This window comes from Epinephelus moara, chromosome 18 (assembly GCF_006386435.1).
Source record: "Epinephelus moara isolate mb chromosome 18, YSFRI_EMoa_1.0, whole genome shotgun sequence".
In the NCBI taxonomy this organism is placed as follows: domain Eukaryota; kingdom Metazoa; phylum Chordata; class Actinopteri; order Perciformes; family Serranidae; genus Epinephelus; species Epinephelus moara.
In genome coordinates this window covers 13851165-13866141 of record NC_065523.1, presented here as the reverse complement: position 1 = coordinate 13866141, position 14977 = coordinate 13851165, and the positions used below count along the sequence as shown (strand labels likewise).

Genomic DNA, 14977 nt, shown 5'->3' with positions numbered 1-14977 from the left:
CACAGGCAGAGGGGGAAAAAATACAGCAATAACCAGTACACTATCATAGACAAGTTTCAAGGTACTGACAGTCAGTGTCAATGAAAATCTTAGATCTCAACAATACCAATGAAATATTAATCAAAAGGGGGGGAAAGTACTGCAGGGGTTAAAATACTGGCATAAAATATAACATGTACAAATATAAAGAACAATATATATCTTTGGTAGACAGGTGTACACTTGTTGCAAAATGAATAATATTTTGTAATTTTCCTATTATATATTTATGTTTTTGATTCTTGATGTACATTGCCTTTGCAGTTATTTCCTCTTGGTATGTTTATTGCTTGCACTAAAAACCAAGGCAAGTTCCTCTGAAGTGAACACCTGCTTGGCAGTAGGGTAGCAGCAGTATAATGGTGTCAAGGTATAGCGTGATATGAAAATACACTGGTTCAACTTCTAAAAAAAAACAGAAAACAATCTGCATTGATCTTTTGAAGTAGTTCCAAAGCTGGCATTTTTGAGTGAATCCTATGAGTCTTTTATAATCTGACAAACTCAATTAGTTAAGTACAACCAACATGATTTGCTTTGACCTGAAAAAGCTTAATTTAGTTGAACTAACTTAATATGTATCCAAAATCCAAAACTTATTTAATGTAATTCCATCCAACTCTGAAAAAAGATGTCAGGCGCACACTCTAAGACTCGATGCAAAAATATTTTCTTTTATTCAAGTACCAACGTTTCGACTAGACCGTCTTCATCAGGGTTTACCCCCAACCCCGGTGTGCGCTCCTCCTCTCTCTTCACCTGTAAATTCCATCCAACTCACCACATTTTGACCAACTTCTTAAAATAAGTTGTCAGCCGACTAAAACATACATAACATAAGCATTATCTACAAACCACCACTAACCCCATGAATCCTTTTTAGAGCGTACCATGTATATTTGCTTGCCTACAATACTGGGGGAAAAATGCAACTTGATGGAGGAGCTTAACTTTATTTTGGTTATTTCCAAAGGGGAGAGTTTTAACACACACTTCCATTTTTTTTAATAATTGGTTTCAAATCAATAAAACATGTGTTCAACCCAAGATAACCCTTCCATTTTCATTCCTTTAAGGGTCATTCTATCTGCTGATGATGATAATAAAAAATAAAATAAAATATAATATGATGATGATAATAATAATAATAATAATAACAATACTCTATAACAATAATAATAATAATAATAATAATAATAACGTGAAGCCGCAATATCTCCTGAGACAGTTTTTGTACCATGAAAATCTCATACTGTTGCAACACTACTTCGCAATAAACGTTGTTCTGACTCTGGATAAACTGAATGTAAAGGTATCATAAACCGTGTGTGTGTCTTCTATGAGTAAAAGTACATATAATTCACAGAAAACTGAATTTGCTTAACGTATTAATATTTAGAATATGTTTTAGTTGCTGAATGAATCAGACAGTAGTGATTCTCTTCTTCACCAGCAGGAGGGCACTAGCCAAGACTCCAAGACACTAGAGGGCGCTGTGGTGACAGCCGTTATTTATATACTGAAGGCAAGATGGCGGAGTCTGAAGAGCCAAAAGCGGGTCCTTGCACTTTTCTGTTCAAAAAATCTACCAAGAAATTCTCTGGACGAAAGAGAAAAGCAAGCGACAGCGACAAAGGTAGTACCTCATGAATTAGCTGCTGTTTCTTTTGTTTATCATGACGAGAATCCCCTGTGGTGGTATTACACTATGGCTTTGTTAACGGTCCTGATATGTCAAACACAGAATGTCTTTACTGGCAAGTGTTTGTGTGTTCTTATATTCCCGTCTTTAATAATAACAATGATATTTACCTGACAAGAACCAGACGAACAGAAAGACCCGAGCGACTCTGTAAACTGAGCAGGATGTAAATCTCATAAATTTTCGTCAGTGTTAAAAAACAGCTCCCTCGTTTGTGCTGCGTTCTGGGTCACTCGGAATTCGGGGGCGTATGTCTTGTTGACGCAGTCTGCATTTTGTGGTTTGACAGTTCAATAACACAAAAATTGGCATTGTTAGGAAAACTATTCAGATCCATTCCTTAAATGAAAGTACTAACTGTAATACTACATCGTGCAAACACTCCGCTACAAGTAAAAGCCCTACATTCAAAACTGTACTTAGGTTAAAGTAGGCTATGTATCAACAAAATGTACTGTAAAGTATCAAAAGTAATAGTACTCGTTGTGCAGTAAAATGTTCCCTGTCAGTGTTTTACTATTATATGTGATATTTCTATTTAATATATTATATATATTGTAGTATTTATTAACAGTATTGCTGCATTAATGTGTATGTTGCATTTTACTGCTGTAGATTATTAAAGTTGTGCTCATATTAACTCCTTTATGTACTCTTGGGTAGTTTAAAGGAATACTTCACCCACAGAATGATCATTTGTAAATCACCTACCCCGTGTTACATTCAGTTCATGAGAAAACCTTTTTTTGCACACCTCTATGGTAAAAGAAGAATCCAAAAACAGAGAAAAATCTTGATGAATAGGAGTAAAAAATTTAACAGTAATACTATATCAAAACCTCTGTATACAAATTCACACAAGTCGTGCAGTAAAATCCAAGTTTCATGTATCCAGTGAGATGCTCAGTACTTCCCCAAACCTTATTATGTAAATTACTTCCCAACTAAAGTGAGTAGTGCACCTGGGCAAGCCCATGCATTTCAAATCTGCATGTGCATTCTTGTAAGCAGAGGTCAAACGCATGGGCTCCCCATTGAAAATGCATGTGTTGGGAAGTACAGAGCATACGACTGAAGAAATGAGACTTGGATCATACCACATGAGTTGTGTGAGAGTTAGTAAATGAACATTTTTGATATAGTTTTGCTGTCGTCAAATGCATCCCCCCTTTACTTAAATTCATAAAGAATTTTCTCCATTTTCGTTTACTGAATGCATACGAGAGAAACAAAGGTTTCTTCACGAATTCAAGGTTATATGGGGTGAGTAATTGATATACAATTGGTTATTTTGTGGGAGGAGGAAAGTGACGGTCAAGTAATTTAAGCTGACAGACAAACGTAGTGGAGTTAAACATCGTAGAAAGTGGCATAAACAGAAAAGATTTATGTACCTCGAACTTGTACTTCAGTGTAGTACTTCTGTAAATGTATAATAATTACACCCCACCACTGGAAATAGACAGCTATCACCTCCTGTGGGCTTGACTGGTAGCTGTAAAAAGTTCAAACAGAATTTGGACTTCAAGACAAGGTGCAAAAAGTAAGCTCAACTTGGTCTTTTTTCAGATGGCAACAGTGATGAGGACCAGAGCTCTGTGGTCAGAAGAGACAAGAAAGACGCTCGAGTGAACCCCATGATTCAAAGGGTACTATACTAATAATAATATTTTGAATTCCATTTTGAGTTTAAAACTGAAGTAAGCTTGACAATGATGTCTTGTTCCTTGTTCAGACAAAGAAGGTGGAGAAAGAAAAAGCATCTTCCAGTGACAGTGAAAGTGAGAAAGAGGAGAAGAAGATCACTGTTGCCTACAAGTCCACACGGTCAGCAGTGAGTGAAGACTTTTTTTTTTAATACTGCATACTCCAAGAGTGGCAGGAACCATCAAGTGGTTGGTTTAAAACTCCTGGTCAGGGAAAGTGAATGACTAACAGCAACTATTGTCTCAGTATGTAGTTGTGAAGCCACATTGTCTTGACTTTGAAAAAAATGTTCTTACTCTTTTCTATTCTCTCTTCTTGCCCCAAAAAAGAAACCAGAGGGACCCGAGGACATGGGAGCAACTGCTACGTACGAGCTGGACACAGAGAGAGACAAGGACGCTCAGGCCATCTTTGAGAGGAGTCAGAAAATTCAAGAGGTATACAATGATGTTACTCTTGTTTATGAGGTGTTTCTTTATACATATTGATGCATTTTTGAAATATGCAGTATTTTATATTACTTACTGGATAATGCCTTTTCCCCTTTTACAGGAGCTGGAAGGTAAAGAGGACGATAAAATCTACCGCGGCATTAACAACTACCAAAAATTCATCAAGCCTAAAGATACCACCATGGGCAATGCCTCCTCTGGCATGGTCAGGTGAGTACTTGGGGTAGACACAAGACACTCTTCACATGTAAATGCTAACATGTGATCAATTATTGTTGATACATTCAATTTTTTTTAACAGGAAAGGACCAATCCGAGCCCCTGAACACCTGAGAGCCACAGTCAGGTGGGACTACCAGCCGGACATCTGCAAAGACTATAAGGAGACTGGTTTCTGTGGTTTTGGAGGTGGGTATGAGATTTGTACCATTAAAATATCAAAGTGACATGTTGAATAACTAAAACTCTTAAACATCTTGACCATTCACTTCAGTGTTCTTCTTCTCTGCTATTAGACAGCTGCAAGTTCCTCCATGACAGATCAGACTACAAACATGGCTGGCAGATTGAGCGGGAACTGGAAGAGGGCAGATATGGAGCTAATGGTGAGTTCAGGAAAGGCGTTGCATGTTCATTTTTTGTGGCAGCACTTCCTAAACAATACTGCGCTTTCATCTAGATGATGAGAACTACGAGGTGAGCAGTGATGAAGAGGATTTGCCCTTCAAGTGCTTCATCTGCAGAGAGTCCTTCAAGAATCCCATCATCACAAAGTAAGCCTCTTTGTTCTTCTGCTTCCTCATTGTGCAGAGCTGTGTTTTTTCCCAGTTGCAATGTGTTAACCAGTTAAACATCTCCCAGGTGCAGGCACTACTTCTGTGAGACCTGTGCTCTTCAGCATTACCGCAAGTCCAAGCGTTGCTATGTGTGCAACACTCAAACCAACGGTGTCTTCAACCCTGCTAAGGGTAAGTAGATTCTCGTAAGACCCTTGAGAAGGAGGAATACATTTCTTCTTCTTTTAAAGGCCCAGACACACCAAACTGACCTCAAAGAACTAGTGGCAACAAAGCCCAACTGTTGCGTCGCCTAATGCCACCTGCATCCCGGCCCAAAAGTTGCACTTAAATACACCGCAGGACAATAGCCAACAGCCAACTAGCATGTACATTCTGTGCCTGTGTGAGAGGAAGTAACCCTCCACACCAGCAGACGGTGGCAGTCTGTATTTGTCATTCAAAAAGGGAAACCAGAAGACCGACGGGACTGAGTCAAGACGCACGTTGGCCAGTTAGCACTAAGAACAAATGATATGCACTGTGTACTAGTAAACAATAAAGCGAACAATTACAAACTATTTCTGCTGAAGAGCTCAGTGGTTGAAGAGCTCAAAAATCTTACCTCATTTAACAAGTTTCAATCCCACGCTCTCTTGATCTTTGTCATTTGTTTGCTTTCTTGACATCAGTTTCTGTTCTTGTGCACTGAGCTGAACAGCCAATCAGAGAGGTTTCATTTACCAACAGGCTCCGCCAGCTGTGATGCCGTTTTAATATGCTGAATCAGCTGAAAAAAAAGCAGACAGGGCCTGACTAGTGCCAACAGTGTGGGACACACCGCGTTAACTATTGTGACAGATGCTCACTGATGTCCCAACATTGTGTGTGTGTGTGTGTGTGTGTGTGTGTGTGTGTGTGTCAGGGCCCTACGAAATAAATGTGACAAATGCAACTTAATGACTTGCTTTAATCAAATTTTCTTCCTTTTTATTCTAGAGCTGATGGCCAAGATGGAGAAACGCAAGGCCGCAACAGACCAGCCACCATCAGATGAGGACGATTAGCAGCATCTGAACCTTTTCAGCCCTCCCTTTATGTGTTTGTCTGTGTAAATTTGGAATAAACAACTTTTTTTAGACAGTAAACTGCCTCACTGTGTGGTACCATCAAGTTACAACATTTAAGTGAACAACGTTTATTGTTAAAAGTCAAGTTTGACATTTGCAACACATTGCTTTGCCCTCACTTTCAAACGTACATGCAGACAAAACAAGCACCAATGTAACGTTCACTTCTGACATAAGTAACATCACACCCAGAGTAAGTTCAAGGAAATACATACTTCTATGCTGTGAAGGTTAAACTAAACAGATGTTATGCTTTAACCTCTGTGCAACAAAAGTGAAGTGTTAAGCATGAGATGTAGTTTACACTGTAACACAGGCAGAGAAATAAATGCGTATACATGCTGTTCAATTAGTTGACCCTTTGGACAAAGTCGAAGCCCTCCATATGGTGTACAGAGGGGTGAGTGAGCTGTGAGGACCTGTGTGCACCCTTATGGCGGCCGCACCGAGCAGATGGGCCACATAATACAGCCATGTTCAAACAAGAGGTAGAGTGTCCCCTCTGAATATTTAGTAGCAGCTTCCCACTGATCCGTTTAAGAATCTTAAGGTCTCGGCTACATCTACATCCATAGATCCTCCTCTGAAACCTCAGCAACAGAATGAGGAACAGAGGGGTCCTGTTGTAATGTGTGAGTACAATCTGTAAACAGGTGTGTGTTAGTGTGTGTGTGTGTGTGTGTGTGTGTGTGTGTGAAATAAAGAGAGAGAGGCCATCAGTGCAGTGCAAGAGTCTGTGCATATCTAGAGAACAAAAGCATGTGAGAGACATCAAAGAGAGGCAAGATGGCTGCTGGCTTTAACCTCTGTCTGAGAACAGCAACTCCTTTTTAGTTTGAGATTTAAATTATTTACAAGAGGACCATTACAAAAACGAATCCCGTCCTGTATGCTCAGAGAGTTTTCCATCAAAATCCCACTAGTGTCTTCCCACCTAGTCCTCCACTGTCAGAAGTCCCAGTCGTCCACCTCCAGGTGGCTGAGACCCGACTCCAGACTGGCCAGTCCAGAGGGAGAGTCCTGCGGCTGGGAACTCTCAAAGCTGGTGATTGGTGACACGGGCCGCAACAGCTCAGGCAGCGCCTCTGAGGGCCGGCGTTTGATCTGAAAATGGGAAAAAGTTTGGAGGACAATCTTTAAATATTACCTTTAATTTCCATGTCACCACACAGTAAATTTAGATGCATTTTAGAACTTTGGAAAACACCTGTATGTATTTCAACACCTGAAAGACCTGTTTCAACCAGAAGTACAGTAAGTTAAAGGTAGCATCTGGAGGATTTTCAAACAAAACAAAATATAGACATATACAAATGAAATCCTGCTTAATCATCACCTATGGGCTTCTACTCATGTGTGGTGGTCACTCTGTTTGCAGAGCTCCTGCCCTTTAACTGTATTTTGATGTTTTTGTGAGCTCGGACCGCTTCTGGGCGGAGATTTCCCCAGCCAATGAGAGAGCGCAGGTGCCGTGCCCGAGCATGTCCGAGCGTGCACCAGCGCGAGCCTTGCCTGAACCTCTTCTGTGAAGCTTTCTTCCGTACACCCGGGAGAGTTGAGCCTGATAGGAGGGGCCGAATTTGAATGTGTGTTTACAAACAGCAACTGGAAAATCCTCCAGACGCTACCTTTAAAGGAATACACTCAGAAAGGAAATGAAATTTGCTTTTAGCTACTGAGCTAGAAGATAGTTTCTTGTACTAGATGTAAATGTGCAAAGGTAACACTTAGTAAATTGGTAGGAAGTGTAGTCATTTTCGTGAGTCAGGCTTAGTCTCGTATTTTACACACCTGTTTGAAGAAAGGATGGCCTACGAGAGTGGTGGCAGATGGTCTGAAAAAGGAAATCAAAGGGAAAACGATTAATGTCTTGAACTTAAAATATTCTGTATGTCCTCTACAATATTTAAGCATTCAGGAAGACAAAAGCCAACCTCTTTTCTGGGTCTCGCTGTAAACACAGCTCCACGAAGGCGTGGAAGTGCGAGGAAAACGTGCGGTTGTAGGGGTGCCCTCCTGATGAAGAGGAAGGCTCTCCGTTGGAATGGCGAATACCTCCAGCTCCTGGACCCTCACAGATTCCGGAGTCAGCCCCAGAGCGAGATGGTTTCATGGACAGCTCCTCTGGTGGGATCGTGGTGGTGTCCAGCAAACATGGCACCGTCCCATTTAGCTTCTCCAGCAGCATCTGTGAAAGTGAAGTGGATACTGATAGAGTGAGTTTACCCACCCTTTGATTTCAGGAAAACCACTTACCTTTGAATTTACTAGAAATGGCCATGTCATCAATGTACAGGTTTTAAAACTGAGCAAGCTTAATTTCGGCAGTTTGTCATTTTGTTACTCAATTAATGGTTACAGACAGATCAGGTGATGCAGAGGAGCAGGTATGGAGTTCCTCCCTCTCTTCTCACCTGTGTAGCTGGCATGTCTTTGAAGGGCACGTGTCCATTTGCTAGTTCGCACGCCGTGATGCCGAGGCTGTAGATGTCTGACCGAGAGTCGTAGCCTTGCAGGTTCTGAAAAGAAACATTCACATATGAAACTAACTGCACTATTTTACTTCTGATTTATTTTAGTTCTGCTGATAAATGCAGCATGGAGAGCTGTTACTGTTGAACTTTGACTTCAAAACAGCTTTTCCAAAACTTGTGGAAGACGGACAGAAACAGACAGGGTGCAAAATTCACTTTTTTGTCCACTGGTCAAATGGCTCGTGAATGTTCAAATTTTACAAGCCATTCAATGCATTGCCATTGTTTTAGGCTGATGAGTGAAGCAAATCTTCCATCCACTTGCACATTTTACCCGCATTTGGCGAGCAGATGATGCTATTTTTGTACCTTGGCCTGAAGACCGTATTATCACATTAAGGAATGGAGTATCATACCTGCTGCAGCACCTCAGGGCTGAGCCACGGCAGCACCTTGACGCTGTACTGGGGGAAGTCATGGACAACTTTGGCCCTCTGGCCATGTCGGATCAGACTGAAGATGCTCCTTAGACCTGACATGCAGACCTGTCCGTCTGCTGAGATCAACACATGGCTGGCCTTCACACTCCTACAAATAACCGAAGACAGTTACGACACTGAATGTCACATTGGCCTGTATTTACAAATAGACTCGCGGGTTGATTTATCAGTACCACAAGTTTATTAAATTGCAATGTAAGTTTAAGCCCAGATCAATAATAAACTGCATACTGTGCAAGACAGAGACACTGGCTTGTCTCCAACGATGACATAATGACTCCTGACTCCTTCCCCAACCAGTTAGTCCTGTCAGTGACCAAGTAATACTACAGTGGCTGATGACTTTATGCAGCACTTTTAAAATTCCTGATAACTGTTTGAATATGTCTGTTATTTTTTTTTGACCAGAATAACTCCTCCAGTATCACCTGGGAGGATCTTATGCAACAGCCCAATCCTGTCTATCTATAAAACCTGCTACAAGACCTCTTCCACCCTCCCCTAGACCTAATTATATTTCATTAGTTTGGTTTTCGGTGCAAGGTTTTAGTGTTCAGTGACAGCAATTCCAGGACAAACAATACAATACAAAAAGTCATTAAAACTCAAACCAGTTGTGAAGGTGTATCTTACCGGTGCACATATCCCATGTGGTGGATGTATTCGAGTGCTTTGAGCATGCCCAGCAAAATGTATGCAATAGTCAGCTCAGTCATACCATCAGCGAAATGTGTGCAGATCAGATCTCTGGCTGACCCTGAAACATCATAAACACAGATCACCAAGATGAAATGCTGTTCTCTGTAACTACAGGCTACTTTAAAATATTGTTTATTACGTACAATAACATACAGCGACAGTTTAAGTGTTTTACCTACCATAAGCCATGAAGGGGGTGATGACCCACAGTTCATTCTCAGCTATAAAGACGCTCTTGTAGGGTAGAATACTGGAGTGGTGAAACAACTTCGACACATGTAGTTCGCCCTGGGAGCCGAAGAAAAGGAAATTATATCTTATTATATCAAGACGACAGGCAGAGAGGAAAAGATGATTTTTAATCTAATTAGGCATCAAAGGGTGAGCAGGAAAGACAGGAAACCTAATCAGAACAAAGACACAATGGTTACATAAGTGTTCCCAATGCAACACTGAGATGAAAGAAGGGGAATTTATTAGGAACAGTATAGAGGCAACGACTAATGGGGAGCTGAGTCATTGCAGAGCGATGGGATTGAGTGCTGAGTGAGTGCAGACCTGCAGGTAGGTGACCATGTCATTAGTGCATGACTCCAAGTCAATCCGTCGGATGGCTACGTGCTCTCCGGTGGGTCTGTATCGAGCCAAGTTCACTGTCATCAAGTCATCCAAGCCCCGGCCTACAACACAGACACTTTCATTTAAAAAACTATTCATGTCAAGTATCCTGCAGTCTTTGGTGTTTGAGTATTTACATTGTAAAGACACCAAACAAATGCATATCTTGGCAATATTGCTGTTTAGCTACCGTCCAAAATCTGCATTGTGAAGTGAAATAATAACATTTTTCACTTCAAAAAATTGTGATGTTTTGAAGAAACTGCATTCCCCTGCTGTTCGTGAGTTATGGTATTTACAGAACATTATGATGTCACAGTGAAGCCGACCTTTAACCTTTTGGATATACAATGTCATCACTTCATCATTTTATCCTATCAGACACTTGTGTGAAATTTTGTCAGCATATGAATTCTTGAGTTCTTGAGCCAAAAACATGTTTTGTGAGGTTACAGAGACTTAGACCTTTGGCAACCAAATTCCAATGAGTTTGTTCTTGAGTCCAGGTGGACATTTGTTTTAAATTTGAGGAGACTCCCTCAAGGTCTTCTTGAGATATCACATTCACAAGAATGAGACGGACTTAAGGCTACAGTGACCTTGAGCTTTGACCACCAAATTCTAATCAGAACATTTGTGCCAAATTTGAAGCAATTCGCTGGACATGTTCTTTAGATATCGCATTTACAAGAATGAGGTAAACCAGGTTGCTGTGACCTTGACCACCAAAATCTAATCAGTTCATCGCTGAGTCCAGGTGGATGTTTTTGCCAAATTTAAAGGAATTTTGTGAAAACATAATGCCTTCTGCCATGGCTATCGCAGACTTGGGTGCATAAAAACTGAATATATTGTGCAGGTCTGAAATCAATGTAAGCAGCCAAGTCCAGATGTGTCTTTGCCTGTACATACCGATAACAGTAAGGAGCTCGTAGGAGCTGCTGTCAGGGAGGAAGCTGCCCATCGTGTCCCGACGTGGGAGGGAGGTCAGGCTCTCCTGGCTGTCCTCATGGGCCTGGAGGGTAGAGGGGAGAAAACAGAATGAATGAAGATCTGACACTTGACTTTACTTGCTACAGTGCAGGACTGTGTTAAACAGCTTGTGAGTGACTACCGCAGGGTTTGTCATACACTACCATTCAAAAGTTTGTAATCTCCTGCAAGTAAAGCTTGACTGGGTACAGTCAGATGTCTGAGTGGACTACTCTATAGTTTGGATTGGTCTTTCCTGCTTTTAGGTTGTAGAAAATCCTCTTTACAAACAGATGTTATTTTGTGTGAAGGGTTTGTTTTCTACATGGAGAACAAAATGCTGTACAATGATTCAGCCAGACTGATAACTGGAGGGGCAGAAAGAGACAAAGGTCTCTCCGTGCAACAGTTCAATATGAATAGAGGAAATCAGCAATCATTGGTAAAGGAAACTGGAGGCTTAGCATGAAAACATACGCAGATTTAAACAGGATCAGGTTCCTGTTTCAGTGTCAAGTGCACAATAACGCCTAAATATTGGAAATGGGTCAGGGAATATCAGCTAGACATACTGTGGACTGACAAATCACAGTTCAAACCTGTTCAGTCTAACCACTGAGTAGACTGCAGAGGGCCCAAAGAAAAAAACAACATCCCAAAATATTCAGAGCCCAGTTGCACCATTGTGGTTCAATAATGATCGCGGGTCACTTATGCTTTTATGGACTGGAATAGAAACAGTATTCTCCCCTGTAATGCAACACTGGAGCTGGAGGTCAACTGGAGGTCGTAGTTCTTCTTTCGGGTGCCAAAATGATTTCAAATGAAACTGATATTTTTAATGTCTACATTTACACTGTTTTTATCTTTATCAAAATAGTTATCATTGAAGGAAAGGAGATAAACATCAATATAATAGCTGATTCCAAACTTTTGAACAATTGTGTATGTGTGAGAACTGTTAACAGATCACCAAAGGGCACACTGAGGTGTGTTAACAGTGTGTGTTAGCGTGACCCCTGGCAATAGCCAAAAAAAAAAAAAAAACAGGAATCAGAAGACATTAGTAACACATACTGACACTCAAAACATCACCAGCAAACTATGTAGTGAATATTTACTGAAGGTCTAGTGATTGAAACATGTTCCAAAACCTTAGATCCACTCAATATAAAACAGTGCATGTTATTTTAATAATCAAAGACAGTTCAAATTTATTTATTTGTGAAACATTACTAGCAGATGAACTACTGCAACTATAATAATATTATTATATATATGTTTAATTAAACTCTTTTTAGACATGTGCATCACAAACACGTGTCGAGAAGAGTTAATATTCTCTGCAGTGAGGACTCCTGAATTCCATCAATTTATCACCATTCAAATGATGGAAATGGACAGATTGCAGTAGCAAGCTGTGGAGGCAAATGAAAGCAAGCTGTATGAATATTTGGATTGTTTCCATGGTGACCAGAATGAAGACGTACATTCAAAATAGAATAGTGAACTTCCTTGAGTATCATTGTATTCTACGGGCCGTAGGTGGCTTTACGATCAACATCAGAGACCCACACAAAAAGTGTGAAAGGTATCCTCACAGATAAAACCAAAAGTTGCTCCATGTGTGCAGAGTTCTCTAAATGTGTGAAGCCACATGACACCTTCTGCCATACATAAACTTTACAGAGTGTACATTAAAACTGGCATGACGGCAAAGCCAAACATGCTACGGCAGCAATCAGTTACAGGAACGTCTGTATCACATGGGTCACTGTACAAACTGCCATTGTGATCAGATTCAGAAGGGGTTGCCATGCATTGCAAAAGCTGAACACATGGAACTCCATCCATCTACAGCCTGCGGGGACACACAGTGCCTAACATCAAAGTGGGACACTATCAGTTAGCCATCAACTCAACAAACAGCCGTCGGCACAGACAGGCAGTGTCAAAAGACTCACAACACAAAGTTAGACTTTTAGTGAGGTGACACCAAAATCCAAAACAGTGCAGTTATCTGAAACAAAGCATTTTAACAGCACACTGAGGACTCAGACAGGACTATTTGGACAGGCTTTGTAAAGGGATTATTTATTCTCTTCCAGAGGAGTGAAGCTTGACAACACTCTACTGTTTCCCCGTCTTCCCAAACAGAAGCCCTGCATGTGAGTGAGGTGAGATGTCCTTCTAAGAGCGTGAGTCATGAGCTGGACTCTCATGCATACATAAATGTGCAAAGCCTCAGGGGGAGGTTTGTGGATTTCTCATATAAATCTGTGTGCGCACATACACATGCATGCACGCACATTCACAAAGGGCAAGTGGGGGATGATGATGACAGGAGTACCACACTTACTTTCCTGTGAGACAGTCCCTGAGCTTGCTCTGGGGTAGAAAAACCACATCAATGACATAAAGACATGTACAAACACAAAACAAGAGAAGGATCGGTATTTAGAGCAGCTCTTGAACTGGGAAGTGCAGCATCTGGCAGTGGGAATATGCAGCACACTGCAGAATGTGATAGATATCCATTGCTGGTTGCCCTGTCACTTACAGGATTTGTCTGAACCAGCAGCTTCAGCTTTAAGGTGACCTCCCACAAAGTGACGCATCATTATCAGTACAGATAGTTTGTGGGCATATGATTAAACTGAAGCTACGCGGCAACTACAAAAAATAATTCTCACTGTAAAGTGCTTACATCTGCATAAAAGGCTTAACCAAATACTTTCTTACCAAAGCAGATGAGAAAAAAAAAAGAAAAACAATCTAGCTAAACCCTGCAGGTTCTTCCCAGATATTATGTAAGGCAATGGGAATACAGCACAGCCAAAACAGAAATGATACACTTGAACAAACATGCAACATTGAGCAATGACCTGCCGGCAGGAAAATGGAAAATGACGCAAAGCTTGCAAAGAAATAAAGCATAATCCACCCCAGAACCTTTAATCCATAATATGCAAAAGCTGCAATAATGTGCCAAAAATCATAGTGATAATTAATGAGGAGAAACATCACATAGATAAAGAGCCACAAACATGGTGTCTTTAGGTGTTAGGACACCTGAAAAGGCTTCATATTGTATTTGCAAACTACAGTTATGTATTTGACCCTTTCTCCCTGCTTTCACTTACAGTTTAGTGCTTCGCATTTCTTATCAGAACCATATGTGATCTTGGAATTTAATGTATCATACCAAAATAAACCAACACCATTAGGCACAGAATGGAAATACTACCACTCATTGATAAATGTAGCTTTTGGCTGCTTGGCTATTTTGGAAAGAAATCAACAGACAGTAGTTCAAATGTTCCAGACAGTTTTAAAAAATAACCTGGTTGGTAAAAGCACTGAACCATTCAGGCCTTGCTGTGCTTTTCTTAATGAGTAAATTTTTTGAGCAAATGTTTGAATTTTGGGAAAATGCATTTTCTCAAGACTCAGGACATTATTTGCTTGGTTGGAGCCAAGACCAATTTAATTGTTTATGTGTTCTTTTGTGAACATACAACCAATCTAATCAGCCCTGCAGTGGTCTACGGGACAGATTTATGAAGAAAGGTGGGTGGTTCAATTCACAGACTATTAAGAAAAGCTTCTTCATAAACTGTAACTTAATCTACAATCCTTCTATAGAATCAGCTCTGTAGCCAACAGTGGATTACTAATTTAAGTAGAATGTATCCCAAACTGTACAGTGGTGTGAAAAAGTGTTTGCCCCCTTCCTGATTTCTTACTTTTTTGCATGTTTTCCACACTTAAATGTTTCAGATCATCAAACAAATTTAAACATTAGTCAAAGATAACACAAGTAAACACAAAATGCAGTTTTTAAATGAAGGGTTTTATTAATGAGGAAGAAAAAAAATCCAAGCTACATGGCCCTGTGTGAAAAAGTG

The 14977-nt window shown here is 40.5% G+C and overlaps 2 protein-coding genes across 4 annotated transcripts in view; one reads left to right on the top strand and one right to left on the bottom strand.

Moving 5' to 3' along the window:
• Positions 1-1519: 1519 nt before the first annotated feature.
• Positions 1520-5824, top strand: rnf113a (ring finger protein 113A). The gene is made up of 10 exons (XM_050068152.1): positions 1520-1675; positions 3311-3390; positions 3477-3575; positions 3778-3885; positions 4001-4110; positions 4202-4308; positions 4416-4505; positions 4580-4673; positions 4762-4868; positions 5676-5824. Exons 1-10 carry the CDS (start codon positions 1570-1572, stop codon positions 5741-5743), a joined length of 969 nt encoding a protein of 322 aa, XP_049924109.1. The 5' UTR covers positions 1520-1569; the 3' UTR covers positions 5744-5824.
• A 34-nt stretch (positions 5825-5858) lies between these two features.
• strada (STE20 related adaptor alpha) overlaps positions 5859-14977 on the bottom strand; it is a 15620-nt gene continuing 6501 nt past the window's right edge. For 2 of the 3 annotated variants that reach the window (XM_050068150.1, XM_050068151.1), the window contains 9 exons: positions 11010-11112; positions 10038-10159; positions 9659-9767; positions 9414-9537; positions 8697-8868; positions 8221-8325; positions 7741-7994; positions 7598-7640; positions 5859-6910 (listed from right to left, as the gene is read on the bottom strand). In XM_050068150.1, the coding sequence (XP_049924107.1) occupies positions 6755-6910; positions 7598-7640; positions 7741-7994; positions 8221-8325; positions 8697-8868; positions 9414-9537; positions 9659-9767; positions 10038-10159; positions 11010-11112 (1188 nt within the window). In that variant the 3' untranslated portion in view covers positions 5859-6754. Of the gene's footprint in view, positions 6911-7597; positions 7641-7740; positions 7995-8220; positions 8326-8696; positions 8869-9413; positions 9538-9658; positions 9768-10037; positions 10160-11009; positions 11113-13428; positions 13458-14977 lie in introns of all 3 variants that reach the window. The other variant, XM_050068148.1, reaches the window with a different exon arrangement.

Bases quoted from the DNA above. Each gene is read 5' to 3' on its own strand.
- rnf113a (XM_050068152.1), top strand. From the start codon at position 1,570: ATGGCGGAGTCTGAAGAGCCAAAAGCGGGTCCTTGCACTTTTCTGTTC. The intron at 3,886-4,000 runs GTATACAATGAT...CCCCTTTTACAG, and splicing joins GGAGTCAGAAAATTCAAGAG to GAGCTGGAAGGTAAAGAGGA. The intron at 4,674-4,761 runs GTAAGCCTCTTT...AACATCTCCCAG, and splicing joins AAGAATCCCATCATCACAAA to GTGCAGGCACTACTTCTGTG.